At 38.9% G+C, this 17,601-nt stretch overlaps 1 protein-coding gene across 1 annotated transcript; it reads right to left on the bottom strand.

Moving 5' to 3' along the window:
- Positions 1–11,445: 11,445 nt before the first annotated feature.
- LOC110200566 (olfactory receptor 52H1-like) lies at positions 11,446–12,393 on the bottom strand. Its single transcript, XM_020975928.1, has one exon. It carries the CDS (start codon positions 12,391–12,393, stop codon positions 11,446–11,448), a length of 948 nt encoding a protein of 315 aa, XP_020831587.1.
- Between the last annotated feature and the right edge of the window lie 5,208 nt (positions 12,394–17,601).

Below are 17,601 nucleotides of genomic sequence, written 5' to 3'. Positions count from 1 at the left end.
CACCAAAGTTGATTGGATTTATTTATTGAGAGATTATATTTCTTGAAACTTCAAACTGACTTCACTGTATGAACGTTCTAACCCTCTACAACCTGGAGCTAACTTTTGATCTTATCTCATAGTCCCATATAGCAATAAGAAGGTCCCCTTCTCACCATATATTATATACACTAGCTGAGGTGGACTGCTTACTCTCTTTCCCCCAGATACTCAAAGGATCATAAATCTAGAGCTAGTAGGGACCTCAGAGGCCATTTAGTCCAACTCTCCTCACTTTACAGATGGAGAAACTGAGGCCCCAGGAATTAACTGATTTGGCCAAAGTCAATTAGGTAATAAGCATTGGAGACAGGATTTGAACCCAGGTTTTCTGACTCCAGATCCCACTGGTTAACAATGCCATTCTCATAGCTCTGTAACTTTGCTTTTGATTTTAACTCTGAGTGGAACATTTTCTATCCCTGCCCCTCTTTATCTGTTAAATTGAGACTCATCCTTTAAAATCCAAGCTAAATGATGTCTTCTCCAGGGATCTGTCTCTGGTCCTGGGGTGACATGAGGCTTAATTGAGATAATGGATATAAAACACACTGTAAACTATAAAGCACTATACAAGGGCCAGTTATTATGATTATATCATAGGCATTATTAGCCTTCATTCTCTTAGTCTTCTACTGTATACTACTGCTGAGCTCAAGCAATATTACACAGAGCAATACAGGGGTGCACTGGCAAATGTTGATTACCTGGACTCTTTGGGGAAAAATGTGCACACACTCCCACTTTTCAGTTTAATCTGCATCATTAACATTAATGAACCAATAAATTTACCTCTGCTTTGTACCAACTTCTGAAATGTCAATGTTCACACTGAAAATTTAAGAGGTGACAATTGAAAGGTGATTAGAGCTGGCTCCAGCTCACTTCAGCTCTGATTTTCCCTTTCTGGTTTGAAAAATTATTGAGACTTATTTAAATGGATAAGTATGCCTTCACACTACCCCCCAAAATATGTTTGAGTACTTTGATGACTTAAATACTAGAACCAATTGCATAAATGAATGCTTCTCTGGATAGAAAGCTAATGATACCTTACATCAAATGTTGAATCTAGTTTTATTTAAAAATTTTCTAAGTGATTAGGAGAGAGCATAGTGAAAACTCCAAATTTGTAAATGACATTAATGACTTCCAAGAAACGTACTGGGATAATTTTGAGACTTTGAAATCACTATATAGTATGCTCTAAAGACATTGGGCCAATAGTTTACTGTAGACAGTACATGCAACAAAACCAAGTGGTCTAGGAAGAAAATTGGGAGAAAACACAGAAATTTCAAATTCTGAGGCATCCATACTCCATCCAAAAGAATTTGAGCCTCATTTTATTTCTTTCTGGGAGGTCATATCTTTCACTTATTGTTGAATTATGCAGTAAGAAAAATGAAGGGGCATATTAAAAGCCACAAATGTGCATGTATAAGAAATGATCCAACAAAAGCTTCTGATGCCAGTCGCTAGACCCAGGCCCCATTCCAGTACTTTCTTCAGGACTGAGTCCCTCTTATATACACACAGACACACACTTATGTATATATGTATTTATGTGTGTGTTTATGTATATGTATACATATATCTATATGTGTGTGTGTGTGTGTCTTTGTGTATGTGTATATACATACATACATATACAGATCCTATTCTCCATATCTACTCTCTGATTCTTTCACAACTAGAAGAAGCCCCTATTCATCCAAGGTGGTCTTGTGCACTTCCTTGCCTTCAGGTGGGGTTGTATCATACACCAGTCTGAGACAAGGTAGTTAAATTATATTACTGGACACATAGAACAAAGCCCCCAATTCCACCCCACCCCAATACCCCAGCTGCCAGCACCATCACTATGCTTACCACCTTGGTTTAGCTCACCAAGCTCAGGCTCCAATTTTCTTACTTGTAGGAAGGAAAAATCTGTTTGACAGGGAGCTCAACTGAAGGCTGAATGAATGCCCTTGTAAGATACAAGACAGCACTTTTTATTCTTCCCCTAGGAATCCCAGGAGGGAAAGCTCCAAGCCTGCAAATCCCTGAGTACTCACTTCTGTGGCATCTTCCAGGATATGATGAAAGTCAGCCAGATCAACCCTTTGCCTGCCTGAGAGTAGATATTGTATTCTGTGCAGAGAATGATTATACAGGCTGTGGAGGCCAAGGATTCCTGGGTTCCTGAGGGACTTTGCCTTCACTGGACTCGGCCATAAGAGTGGTCTCAGACTATGAATCCGTGGCTCCTTAGATTAGGAGTATTTCCCTACATCTAGCATGGTGTCTTGAAAGTGGCAAATGTCTGTTGAATGGTATTTCATTTGTGAGTGCCTATACACACACACACACACACACACACACAAACACACACACAGATGGACACATAAGATACATACCACACATTTAATAAGTGTGGTATTGATTTGGAAGAGGAAGGTGGATGAACCAGAACCTTTGAGAAGGCCTGGGAAAATTGGGACTGTGAAACAGTCTTCAGTGGACACCTCTTGTCTCCGTACAAATACCACAAAAGGGGAGTGTCCCCTGAAAGAGAAACAGAACACTAAACATAAATACATTATTCTTGTACTGCTTTCCTCAGCCCACATTCTTCATTTTGCCCACACCCCATTCCAACACCCAGGGTTACCTCCAGTGAAATTCCCTTATCCTATATCTCATGATGTCAGCAAATTATCTGCTCCTTCAATGATGAACACTTTATATGGTGATATTATAATCTCTTCAGATTTGATAATAGACACTGCATAGAGAAGAATCTTAGTACATGCTTTTCCAAGAAAATCCTAGAAAAAGTAGCCTTCCTAAGTTGCCTAACTTGGAGGTGCCACTGAAATGGGCAAAATTTCAGTCTAGGACTTCTGGTAGCCCAGCCAATTTGGGAAATACAGGGGGATGAATAAGGACTTGACCCTGCAATCAAATTATATATGTCACCACCACCCCTTCCCAAAGGTAACCCATGATTGCAGATCAATACTCTGACCACAGTCCAATTGTGCTGAACCAATTTTTGAGTGTTTTGAAATTCCAGTTATCATCCTGTGCTCAAACCTGTACTCAACAGAGATGAGATAAACTCACAAAAACCTTTTTTTTTAGATAAACTTACTGATTTAGTTATTATTCTAAAGTTAAACAGGGAAATTGTGTAGGGTCTATGGTACAATGCTCTATACCCAGCTAAGGTGTAACTCAGTCCCCACCAGTAAAATGTTGATCCTAGCTAACATCTTGGTGGGTGGGTAATTCCATGGAGATAAGCAAGTATGGTAATGGTTCAGGGACAGAGTAAAAATTAGGATAGGGAGGCAATTGCACTAGAATTTTTTCTTCCTCTTGAAATTCTGCCTAAGTGTCCAGTTTATCCCACTCTTGTTCCTTGGGGAAGTCTTAACACTGGATGGACTGTACTACACCCAGGAGAGAGGTAGTAGCTTAGGCAACAGAAGTGGTAAAAATCAAATAGTCCTATGTATGTACACATGCATCTATAAATACACATACATGCATACATACACACATATATAGATAAACACATTTCAGGTGTACATGTATATATACACACAATCAGGTATTCTAACACCAAATTCAGGACAATGCCATACTACCACGCCTTCTTTTCCTGATTACTACTTTCCCCACTATTATTATTATTTTTTAACGGCAGTAAGGTGTTAATCTACTGTGTCTCAGTCAGCTTCTGGGAGACAGGATTTTTATTCCCCAATAGATCAAAAGGCCTATGGATCTGGGAGTGTCTAGGTTCAACAAGAATATTATTAACTGGAAGCAGAGCCAAGATGGTAGACTAAAAGCATTGACTTGCTTGAGTTCTCTCCCAAACCACTCCAAAAACCTGTAAAAGTGACTGTAAACAAATTCTAGAGCAGCAGAACCCACAAAACACAGAGTGAATTAAATTTCCAGCACAAGACAATCTGGATGGTTGATGGGAAAGGTCTGTTGCATAGCTGGGAGAGAAGCACAGTTCAGTGTGGGCTATGCAGGCAAAGATGGGGCCCCAGTTGAACCTGGAACAGGCCTCAGGGGACTGAATCACAGGCAGCTGTGGTGGTTTCCAGGCTTCTCAACCCACAAACAACAAAGACAACTTAGAAGGTCAGTAGGAAAATTCTGTCAGACATGAGTGAGAGAGGAGAATGGCACAGCCCCAGCCCTAGAGCAGCTAGGGTGACAGTGGCTGCTTCAGGAGTTCTCAGCCCAGAGACAGTGGGGGGATCGAGTGGCTGATCAGAGGGGGATTGCAGGGACCTCTTTTCTGGCTCTGAGGGAGGATTCTCTTGGTTTACCCATGCTTGGATCTGGGTTGCAGTTCTGGGTGGCGGTCCTAGGGCAAGGAAGAGTGCTGGCATGGTGGAGCTTGTTGGAGTGGTGGTGCAGAGAGAATCCTCACAGTTCCAAGGCAGAAAAGAGTGCTTGTGATCACTCATACACCACAGCTCATGCCAGAAAAGGAGTAAACAGCTCTCCTTTGAGCACATCAACTTGGAAGAAGTGAAAATTTACAAGTCCCTAGAAGTATCTCTGAAAGCAGCTGCACAAAACCGCTGAAGCTTGGGACAGTACACCCTCCACACTGGAAGCAGAGCCCTACCCTAACAAAGAATTTAAAAGTCAAGTAATTGACTGGCAACATGAATAAGCAGTGGAAAAAACTCAGACTATAGAATCTTACTTTGGTGACAAAGAAGATCAAAACATACAACCAGACGAAGATAACAAAGTCAAAGCTCCTATATCCAAAGCCTCCAAGAAAAATGTAAATTGGTCTCAGACCATGGAAGAGCTCAAAAAGGATTTTGAAAATCGAATAAGAGAAGTAGAGGAAAATTGGGTAGAGAAATGAGAATGATTCAAGAAAATCATGAAAAATGAGTCAATAGCTTGCTAAAGGAGAAACACACACACACACACACACACACACACACACACACACACAAAATACTGAAGAAAATAACACCTTAAAAAATAAACTAACCCAAATGGCAAAAGAGTTCCAAAAGATCAATGAGGAGATGAATGCCTTAAAAAGCAGAACTGGCCAAATGGAATGGGAGGTCCAAAAGCTCATTGAAGAAAATAATTCTTTAAAAATTAAAATGGAGCAAATGGAAGCTAATGACTCTATGAGAAATCAAGAAAGTATAAAACAAAAACAAAAGAATAAAAAAACTAGAAGACAATGTGAAATATCTCTTTGGAAAAACAACTGAAACAATCTGGAAAATACATCCAGGAGATAATTTAAAAATTATTGAACTACCTGAAATCTATGATCAAAAAAAGAGCCTAGACATCATCTTTCAAGAAATTATCAAGGAAAACTTTCCTGATATTCTAGAACCAGAGAGTAAAATAGAAATGGAAAGAATCCACCAATCACCTCCTGAAAGAGATCCCCCAAAGATAAACTCCTAGGAATATTGTAGATAAATTCCAGAGTTCCCAGGTCAAGGAGAAAATATTGCAAGCAGCTAGAAAGAAACAATTCAAGAATTGTGGAAACACAATCAGGATAACACAAGATTTAGCAGCTTCTACATTGAGGGACAAAAGGCTGGGAATATAATATTCCAGAGGACAAAGGAGATAGGATTACAACCAAGAATCACCTACCCAGCAAAACTGAGTATAATCCTTCAGGGGGAAAATAGACATTCAGTGAAATAGAGGACTTTCAAGCATTCTTGATGAAGAGACTAGAGCCGAACAGAAAATTTTACTTTCAAATACAAGACTCAAGAGAAGCATGAAAAGGTAAAAAGGAAATAGAAATCATAAGGAAATCATTAAAGTTGAACTGATTACATTCCTACGTGGAAAGATTGTATTTGTAACTCATGAGACCTTTGTCAGTATTAGGGTAGCTGGAGGGGAAAATTATATGTATGGATAGATAGACATACAGACAGACAGATAGATAGACAGACAGACAGAGGGCACAGGGTAAGTTGAAGATGAAGGGGTGATATCTAAAAAATAAAATTAAGGGGTGAGAGTATTACACTGGGTGAAGGAGAAAGAGAGAGGTAGGATGGGGTAAATATCTCACATAGAACAGGGAAGAAAAAGCTTTTACAGTGGAGGGGATGTGGGGGAAGGTGAGAGGGAATGAGTGAATCTAATTCTTATTGGATTTTGCTTAAGGAGGGAAAAACATACACACTCAACTGCATAAAGAAATCTATCTTATACTACAGGAAAATAGGGAGAAAGGGGATAAGAGAGAGGTGGGATGATAGAGGGGAGGGCAGATTGAAAGAGGGGGTAATCAGAAGCAAACACTTTTGAAGAGTAACAAGGTTAAAAGACAGAATAGAATAAATGGGGGGGTAAGATAGGATGAAGGGGAATATAGTTTTTCACAATATGACTACTATAGAAGTGTTTGCATGACTACACATGTAGAACCTGTATCGAATTGCTTGCCTTCTTAATGAGGGTGTGTGGGGAGGGAGGAAGGGAGAAAATTTGGAACCCAAAGTTTTAAAAACAAATGTTAAAAATTGTTTCCACACACAATTGGGAAATAAGATATACAGGCAATGGGGTATAGAAATCCATCCTGCCCTATAGGAAAATAGAAGGGGAAGCAGATAACAGAAAGGGGGGTGGTGATAGAAGGGAGGGCAGATTAGGGGAAGAGGTATTCAGAATGCATGCCGTCTTGGGGTGGGGGAGGGAAGAGATGGGGAGAAAACTTGTAACTCAAAATCTTGTGGAAGTGAATGTTGAAAACTAAAAATAAATAAATTAAGAACAAAGGATGAGTAACAAAAAAGAAGAAATTTTTAAAAAGGAGTGTCACTGTATCTGTTTTTCAAGAGACAGCTAATATAAAGATAGTGATCACTGTTCATGGATCACCTTTGAAAGTATAGATTGTTGCATGACTCTAAGACATGTCCAAAAGTCTCATGATTAAAAATGCTATCCACATCCAGAGAAAGAACTATGGAATCTGAATGCAGATCGAAGCATACTATTTGCTCTTTTTTCCTTCTGTTTTGTTTTGTTTCTTCTTTCCTGTGGTTCCTCCTATTGGTTCTAATTCTTCTTTACAACACGACTAATATGAAAATATGTTTAATCGGAATGTATATGTAGAACCTATATCAGATTGCATGTTGTCTTGGGGAGGAAAGAGGAGAGGGAGGGAGAGAAAATTTAAAACTTAAAAGCTTATGAAAATGATTGTTGAAAACTAAAATAATATTAATCAAAATCAAAAAATAATTTGGAAATAAACCGAGGTCTTTTTGGAAAAAAAAGAAAGTATAGATTGTTGATAGGTAACTGACTAACAATAAGGCTGATGCTTAAATCAGAAACTGCCCATAATGGAATCTGAAGTGGGATTCATTTTTTTTAAAGATACCTGGTTTTTCAGAATATATTGACTTTAGGATATTGTATAAAAATATGTGAGAGTCCAATAATCAATAGGTCAGAGGAGGCAAGAGAAAGCTACAGCATGAATACTAGATTGTTATGATTACCTCTAGCAAATCTTTATAATATGAGAATAAATTAATGACAGTGATTGATTTCCCTTTTTCCCCAAATGCCAATTTGTCTTTTTGAAAAACTGTAATAGACTATCAAGTGATTAGTACAATGAAAAATATTTTTGGGCCAGGAATTAAGAGAATTAATTATAGTCCTGGCTCTGCTACTAATTTGCTATATTAAAGTCACCAGAATCTAGGGATCTTACCAACTCTAATATGCTGTGATTTCACTATATAGAAACAGACTCTCCCAACCACCTTTCCAGCTTTATTTCAAACCCTCTTTATTTCAAACCCTTTAGGAGTAGGAATGGGGTTAAAGATAGAGATACAAAAGCTGAGAGGAGGGAGTAAGTACGAGAAGGAGGAGGAAGAGAAGAGAGGGACACAGAGACAGAGAGAGAGAGAGAGAGAGAGAGAGAGAGAGAGAGAGAGAGAGAGAGAGAGAAGAAGAAGAAGAAGAAGAAGAAGAAGAAGAAGAAGAAGAAGAAGAAGAAGAAGAAGAGAAGAAGAAGGAGAAGAAGAAGGGGAAGAAGAAGAAGAAGAAGAAGAAGAAGAAGAAGAAGAAGAAGAAGAAAGAAGAAGAAGAAGGAGGAGGAGGAGGAGGAGGAGGAGGAAGAGGAGGAGGAGGAGGAAGAGGAGGAGGAGAAGGAGAAGGAGGAGGAGGAGAAGGAGAAGGAGGAGAAAGAGAAGGAAGAAGAAGAAAAAGAAAAAGGAAGAAGAAGAAAAAGAAAAAGGAGGAGGAAGTGGTATTGGTGGTGGTTACCTGAACCATTCTAAGGACAAGAAGGGAAGGATTGTCTATTTCATCAGCATTTGGAATGAAAGGGTAGACCTCTCAGTAGCTCATTCTTTGGAGGGATAAGAAATGGTTATATGCCTTGGAAGTAATCCATATGGCTTGGGTAGTAGCAACAAAGGTCAGCAGCTAACCAATTCCTGCTCCCTTCTTTCTGTGTTGCCAAGAACCAGAGGATGTTTTTTGCCTGTCTGGATATGTCAGAGCATCTTTGAAATGGTCAGGCCAAACAAAATGAAATTAATTAATTTTTCATTGAAAATGGGATTGTATTTATGATTTCACCAGTGTAGAGTATTCCCTGTAAGGATCTTCCTTATATGAATATGCATAGACCCCTTCTCTACAATTTATAGTCTTACAGAAGCCTGGAGACACTTAGAGGTAAAATGACTTGTCCAGGTTCACACACAGTATGTATCAGAAGTGGGACTTTATATGAGGCTTTAAGGCCAATTCTTTAGCTATGCTGCCTCTAGCTTCTCATGAATACATCTTTAGGCTTGTTTTCCTCCCTTTACACGTCTCTCTCCCCTAGTCCTTGGGAAAGAGGATAAGCTGAGGCTGTAGAAAGAAATATTCAGGATACAATCTCCGAGATGGAAAGGTCTTCAGAGACCATTAAGACCCACTTGTCCCTGCACAGAATGTCTTCCACAACATTTACAAGAGTGGTTATTCAGCCTTCACTTGAAGACCTCCAGTGATAAAGATTCCATCATGTCTGGAGGCAAATGAAGAACTTATTATTGAGTTTCACTTGAGAATGAGGCATATGGTTGGAAGAGTCCAACACAGACACACTCAACCAGCACCACCACCATTTAATTAAGCATTTACTATGTACAAGGTACAGTACAGACAATACAATGAAATAAATGAAATATCCCCTCAAGAAGCTTGCATTCTGCTGGGGGTAGCTGGAGGGTATAACATGTATACACTCAGAAACATATATACATTTAAGTAATAATGCACTGATATTCAAACCTATATATTAAACATATATCTATGTAATAGTAGCGTCCTCTCACATGCAATCACTCATGCATTTACAATAATATGTATAAACACAGACACAGTGTGAGTATTTCCCATTATCAGGAAATGTTTAAGTACAAAATTAATTGCCACCTTCTAGAAACATAGAGAAAATCACTATACTGGGTGGAAGGATAAATTTGATGACCTGTAATAGGTCCTTCTACCTCCCAGAGTCTATGGTTCTATTTTTCATAACGTTAATATTCAAAAAGAAAAACCAGATGACGTGGCCATCTGATAATTCATCTTCTTCCTTGATTCTACAGATCTTCATCAACTCTCCAAGTCAGCCAACCAACAGAATAAGCATTTTCTGGCCTTCATCAGCCTGATGCAACATGCTGTCCTAAGTTGTCTTGAGCTGGAAAACTGTTTCACTCAGTCTTTTGTAGGTTCTGCCACTCTAGGATTTAAAGTCATTATTTAAAGGTATTTGGTGGAGTTTGAAGAAGAGCTCAGACAAGTCCCTGTCCTTACTCTGCCATCTTGGCTTTGCCTCTCAGTCCTGTTTTTCAAAACAATAAGATTGACTGTTTAATTTCTTCTTTGCATGTCTAGTGTGACTAGTTCTACTGGTTGATAGACTTGAACTAGGTACCAAAAGAAAGGAAAAATATGAGAGAGATAAAGAAAAGTCTTAAACTGACATCAGGGACTGTCTTTTGCCATTCTTCATATTCCCATTTAGAATGGTGCCTAGCTCATGGCAGGTGCTTAACATAAGCATGTTTATTGATGATTGGGGGTGGATAGCAGTCCTTGTAGAAACATAACTAGAGGTTTTCATAAAGGAGCAGCCACAAGAGTAGCTGATATTTTTGATTACTTCTTAGGATCAGAGACCTAGAACTGAAAAGAGTCATGGAAGCCTTCTAGCCCAATCGTTGTTTTATAGATACAGATACAGGAAACAGAGGCCCAATTAGTTAAGTGCCTCACTCAGTGTTATACATACAAGTGACAAAGGCAGGATTTGAACCCAAGTCCTTTGACACTAAAACCAAGTTTCACTATTCCACATCCTGGGTATCAGTTCACTGAAAGCTCAACATTAGTCAACAGAATAACATGGCACCTAATACATAACTTATCTTAGTATGTAATAAGTCTGACCCAGGTTTCAGTTAGATACTTAGAAGATTCATAAACCTGTCAAGACATTTAACTTCTCTGGACGTCAGTGTCCTCATCTGTAAAATGAGTGGGCTGGAATCTATGAATCTTGGTCCCTTCCAGCTTTAAACTGTGATCCAGTTATGAACCAAAGATGCCATAGCTCATGAAGGGAAATGCAATTTTCATATACAAATGGGATTAACAAATGCTTCTTTTATTTTGGAGGTACTGCGCTATTTGTGGACCTGAATCTCAACTTTTTGGCATTTGCAGTGACAGAATTAGTAGGGGCCTCAAGTCAGAGACTCTTGGATGAAGTCTGGGTGAAGAAAACTCCAACTGGAAAGTGTCTAGAGTCCTATTTCAGCAACTGGGTTCTTGATCTCTGAAACTAAAGAACAACTGACTATAGCCTCACATTTCATTAAAATAAATTTGAAATCACCAGATAGGTAATATTGTGCCTGGGCTGTCATTGACTTTTTTGCTCTAGCTGCTGATTTATCCCCAAATCACCTGTTTGGAAAACACTTATTTCTAAATGGTACTGAAAAGAGACAGGCTATCCTAATTACTTCTTTTGATTTCAGCAAGGCAGAAGTTCAGAAAACACACTGCTCAAGCACAAATGGGGTCTCTCTCTCTCCAGGTTACAAGTAATCTTGACCTTCTTCTTGAAAATAAATCATCTCTGCTGCTTTCCTGGTTATTTTTTCCTATCTCTTTTCTGTTCATTCCTTCTACCAGGGTTAGAATCTTGAATTTTATTGAAATAGGAAACAACTTGTGTTTCTCTCTTCCTCTTTATATGGAAAATGTCAAAAACTATTTTTTTTTTAAGGATTCCCCTCAGCTCTTCCCAATTCCCCTTGTAATAGTAAGATGTCACTTTGTCTTCTTTGGAGAGAATAGGAGGAGAATCTTATCATGAATTTGCTTGGTCTTCACTCCATAGACAATGGGGTTGAGAGTTGGAGGAATGGAGACATAACAGTTTGCAAACAGGATGAGGAAATGACGTGGAACATTGTGTCCAAAACGATGGACAAGGATGGAGAAGAAGAGTGGAATATAGAACATGAGGATGACACAGATGTGAGAGCCACAGGTTCCAAGAGCCTTCTGGCGGGCACCATGAGAAGGAAGGCGGAACACAGCATTCAGTATAATTGTGTAAGAGACAGTGATAAAGACAAGGTCAGAGAGCACAATCATAACAGGCACAGCAAAACCATACCAGATGTTGATGGAGATGTCAGCACAGGAGAGTCGGGCCACACCTATGTGTTCACAGTATGTGTGGGGGATGGTGTGTGTCCGGCAGAAGGGCAGTCGCTTTAGCAAGAAAACAACTGGAAAGATAACACAGAAGCTCCTGATGATGATTCCCACCATAATCTTAATGATGACCTGCTTGGTCAAGATGGTGGTATATCTCAGTGGGGAGCATATGGCCACATAGCGGTCATATGCCATGGCCAGTAGTATGGCAGAATCCATAGCAGAGCTGAAATGGAGGAAGAACATCTGGGTGAGGCAGCCTGAGAAGGTGATTTTCTTGTCACCAAACCACAAGTTACTGAGCAGTTTGGGCACTGTGGTAGATGACAGAATCAGGTCAGTTTGGGCCAGCATGGAAAGGAAAAGGAACATGGGCTCATGAAGGCTGCGCTCCATGGCAATCAGGTATAGCAGGACACAGTTACTTGCAATGGCCACGAGGTAGATAGCACAGAAAGGAATCGCAATCCAGATGTGGAACTTCTCAAGCCCTGGGATCCCCACTAGAGTAAAGGAGCTGGGGTTGTAGCTGCTTAGGTTGAATGCGGCCATCAGGACTCCTGAACAGGTGATTCTTGGGCCCTGGAGAGAAGCCAAATGCCATAATTAACTGCCAGAGGTAATGGTGACACTGAGGAATGTGCAAGTGTTAAATTTTCTGTATATTTGGAGGGCTCTTCCATAGTGCAAAGAATTCTGCAGGGTGTGGTACACTGAAGAACAGGTCATTGTTAACCTAGGCACTTTGCAGGAGAATAGACAGAGGGCATTTTGTGTCCCAGTAGAGGAAAAGTGTGCTAAATAGAGTAAGGGGAGTCATTTCTACACACATACATATATATATATATACATATATATATATATGTATATATACATATTTATATACAATATGTCTAAAATGATATTCAAAGACATAAACACATGTAAATATATGTGTATATGATGTATATAAAGTACTATTCACTCAATATACATATCTAAATCAGTAGCTTACATGAATGTATGTATACAAGCAAAATGCATATAAAAAGTGCTATTCACAAAGAAGTATATATACACAGAGTTATATGTGTGTATATAATGTGCTATTCATAGTTTACAGTTTAGAAACTTCTTTTCTTAAAGCAACTCTGTGGTATACGTAATATAAAGTGTTATAGTTCCAGTTTATAGATGAGGGCTTTAGATTTGGAGAAATTAAGTAACTGGCTTATAATGACAAAATTAAGAAATTTGAGAACCCAGGTCTTGTGACCTGGCCAGCACTCTTTGCATGAACTGGTAGACAATCACACACTTACATTCTTAGCAGTATTGCCTAGGGTGATTCATCTAATTCATCTAATTCATCTATTAAAAGTGATCACATAATGTACCCTTATAAAGATAGGATTATTTATTTTGAGCTAGAAAGAACCTTAGAAGTCATGTAATCCAACCTCCTCAGGTTACAAATGAGAAAACTGGCTCCCAGAGAGGTTGACTTGTTCAAGGTCACACAGGTTATGGCAGAGCCCTCTGCTGCAAAGCCTGGCCTTCTTTCTTGCATACCGTGAGAGGCTCTTCATTATTTCTAAATGGCAGCCCATTTCATATCTGAATAACTCTGTTAATTTCTCTTATGTAGAACCAAAATATGCCTTCGTGCAACTTTCTCCCATTGGTGTGAGTTCCTATCTGTGGGGCCAAGTTGAATAAACTGCATATATCCCTATACTACTTGCCAGCTTTGTGGAGCTTTGAAGATATGACCAGATCACCCCTAAATTTGATTTCATCTGGACTATATAGCTTTCTTTCCTTGAATCAGTTTTCTTCTAGCCGGATCTCTATTTTCCACATCATCCAGGTTCTCATTTTATCCTACTGCTGAGCTCAAGTGACATTACATGGAACCAATAAACAGTGTGCTGGCAAATGTTGAATAAGTGAACTCTCTGGGAAAAAAATGTACACACACTCTCACTTTCATTTTAATCTGCATTATAAACATTTTCATAAGTGTAATCAGTGAACCAATAAGTTAAACTCTGCTTTGTACCAACTTCTGAAGTGTCAATGTTCATGCTGAAAATATGACAACCTGAACTGAAGCCAAAAACTAGTACAGAGTACAGTGAGGCAATCCCCTCTCTTGTCCCAGATAGTATTGTATCTATGTGGGTAGCCTAAGAAAATTTAAAGCTTTTTAATTTATAAGTCACATAATTGAATCATCTTGAGCTTATGCCCATTAAAAAGCCAAATTCACTTGTGTTTGTTAAATTTTATATCACTTATTATCTGTGCATGAACCAGTTCAACTGCTACTGCCCATTCTGGACTTATAAAGTTAATTTTCCTGAAGCCTACTTCAAATCTTGACCCTGTTGCATATAAAATTTTGCCAGTGATTTCAACTGTAAATAAAAATGGGCAAAGTTTGGAACCATAGGAAAAGATACCTGCTGGCCACATACTGAGTTAGGAAACCACATGTAATGTTATCAATGCTTTATAACATTTTTATTTATTTTGCTAAATATTTCTCAGTTACACACTTTGGAGTGTTTTGGGCCTCATACATTCCAGTTTCCTCATTTTTCTGATTAGCAAACTGAGGGCCAGGGAAACCAAATGGCTCCTCTAGGTTACACAAATAATCTACATGAGTTGGTTTGGGGTGATTTGTTTCTCAAAGAACAATCATTTAAACAAGTGACCAGGAAAATAGATCCAGGAGAGATAATTTAAGAATTATTGGACTAGTGGAAAGCCATGATAAAAAACAGCCTAAAAATGTTATACAGAATGAATATAGTTAATTGAGGATTACACTTAATTTCTGTTTAACTGGATTGAGTGAAGTTTCTTCCTCTCACAATGGAGTTTCTCCTTGAATGCCCAGAGAGAAAGAGAAAAAAAACATCAAAGTCGATTGGATTTATTTCTTTAGAGATTATCTTCTTGAATCTTCAAACTGACTTCACTGTATGAGTATGCCAACCCTCTACAACCTGGAGCTAACTTTTGATCTTCTCTCATATTCCCATATAGCAAGATGAAGGTCCCCTTCTCACCATATGTTATATACACTACCTGAGGTGGACTGCTTACTCCCTTTCTCCTACACACTCAGAGGATCACAAATCTAGAGCTAGTAGGGACCTCAGAGGCCATTTAGTCCAACTCTCCTCACTTTACAGATGGAGAAACTGAGGCCCCAGGAATTAATTGATTTGGCCAAAGTCAATTAGGTAATAAGCATTGGAGACAGGATTTGAACCCAGGTTTTCTGACTCCAGATCCCACTGGTTAACAATGCCATTCTCATAGCTCTGTAACTTTGCTTTTGATTTTAACTCTGAGTGGAACATTTTGTATCCCTGCCTCTTTACCTATTAAATTGAGATTAATCCTTTAAAGTCCAAGCTCAATGATGTCTTCTCCAGGGATCTGTCTCTAATTCTGGTGTCATGCGAGTCTTAAAAGAGATAATGGCTATGAAACACATTGTAACTTTAAAGTGTTATATAAGCGCCAGTTATTATGGTTATGATTATAGGAATTAGTAGCTTCCATTCCCTTAGCCTTCTATTGTATGCTACTGCTGAACTCAAGCGATACTACATGGAGCAACAGAAGGGTGTGCTGGCTAATACGGATTAACTGGACTCTCTGAGGAAAAATGTGCACATACTCCCACTTTTCGGTTTAATTTGCATTATAAACATTTTCCAAAGGGTAATCAATGAACTACCTTCCAAAGGGTCAATGTTCACACTGAAAATTTAAGAGCTGACAATTAAAAGGTGGTTAGAGCTGCCTCCAACTCATTTCTGCTCTGATTTTCCCTATCTAGTTTGAAAAATTTTTGAGACTTATTTAAATGGACAAGTATGCATTCACATTCCCCTTGAAAGTATGCTTGAGTATTATGATGACAAATTTTAGAATCAATTGCATAAATGAATGCTTCTCCATATAGAAAGTTAACAATCCCTTACATCAAGTGCTGAACGTAATTTTATTTACTTTTATTTTCTAAATGTTTAGGAGGGAGTGCAGTGAAAACTCCAAATTCGTAGATGACATTAATGACTTCCAACTAACATACTGGGATAAAGTTTCAGAGACTTTGAAATCACTTCATAATATACTGTACAGACACTGGGCCAATGGCCTGCTATAGCCAGGACATCCAAGAAAAGTATGATTGTTCTAGGAAGAAAATTGGGAGAAAACACAGAATTTTCAAATTTTGAGTAGCAGACACCCCATTGAAAACTTGAGCCTCACTTTATTTCTCTCAAGGACCTCACATATTTCACTTACTTTTGAGTTATGCAGTAAGAAAAATGAAGGGACTTATTAAAAGCCACAAATGTACATGTGTAAGAAATGATCAAAGGCTTCTGATGCCAGTGCATAGACCCAGGCCCCATTCCAGCACTTCCTTCAGCACTGAGTCCCTCTTATATACACACAGAAACATACATAAACACACACATACATCTCTATGTGTGTTTGTGTATACGTGTATATACGTATGTATGCACATATACATACATCACATTCTGCACATCTGCTCTCTGCTTCTTTCATGGCTAGAAGAAGCCCCTATTTATCCAAGGTGGTCTTGTGCCCTTCCTTGCCTCCGGGTGGGGTTGTAGCCTATGCAAGTCTTCAGCAAGGTAGTTTAATAATATTTCTGGACACACAGAAGAAATCCCCCCCACCCCACCCCCCAGGTCCCCAGCCACCACCACCATCACTATGCTTACCACCTTAGGTTAGCTCAACAAGCTCGGGCTCCAATTTTCCTACTTGTAGGAAGGAAAAATCTGTTCGCTGACAGGGAACCCAGGTGGAGGCTGAATGAATGCCCTTGTAAGAAATAAGGCAGAACTTTTCTATTCTTCTCCTTGGAATCCCAGGAGGGACAGCTCCAAGCCTGCAAATCCCTGAGTACTCACTTCTGTGCCATCCTACAGGATATGATGAAATCAGCCAGTTTAACCCTTTGCCTGCCTGAGAACAGATTCTTTATTCTGTGTAGAGAATGATTCTAGATGCTACAGAGGCCAAGGATTTCTGGGCTCCTGAGGGACTCTGCCTTCAGTGGACTGGACCATGAGAGTGGTCTCAGACTATAAATCTGTGGCTCCTGAGATTAGGAGTATCATCTCAGGTCAAAAGCATTCGTGGCTTCTCCTCTTCTACAATATAGAATACATTTGGCATTCATGACCCTCCAGAATCTGTGTTTTCAGGCTTATTTCATATTCTCTCCCTTCACACGCTCCATATTCCAATAATAAATAATTGTCTGATCTTCATGTGACTTCTTTTACCTCTAGGCATTTACCTGGGCCATGTCTAGTTACTATTAAGTATAAGATTCTGGGATTCAGATATGTGTTTTGTCCCCCTCTATTCTGTGTGTTTTTTTTTAAACTACAATACTTACTAAATACATATTAGATTGCTTTGATTTACATCCCCCAAGACAGGGACTGATGAGGAAGGAGATATACTCACAGGAAAGTTTTTTTAGCCAAAATTACTCAGTTATTGTTCTAATCCTTCTGATTTTCCTCCTGGCAAGAATTAAAGTGCACTTGGAAAAGGGACTAGAGCTGTCTACACAAAATGACATATAGGTAATTAAATTCCAGATATCGAATAAATAAAGTATTCATAGATAAAACTGAATATTTGCATCTCACACACTAGAATTTTAAAGGCAAAGTAAAGTATAAAGGCACTGTACCAGAGGTT

Source organism: Phascolarctos cinereus, unplaced genomic scaffold (assembly GCF_003287225.1).
Source record: "Phascolarctos cinereus isolate Bilbo 61053 unplaced genomic scaffold, phaCin_HiC Scaffold_726;HRSCAF=1367, whole genome shotgun sequence".
Lineage (NCBI taxonomy): Eukaryota > Metazoa > Chordata > Mammalia > Diprotodontia > Phascolarctidae > Phascolarctos > Phascolarctos cinereus.
The sequence above is the reverse complement of the archived record's forward strand: the minus strand, read 5'-3'. Positions and strand labels throughout refer to the sequence as shown.

What these genes read in the sequence shown, in the direction of transcription:
- LOC110200566 (XM_020975928.1), bottom strand. Translation starts at nt 12,393, where the DNA reads ATGGCCGCATTCAACCTAAGCAGCTACAACCCCAGCTCCTTTACTCTA.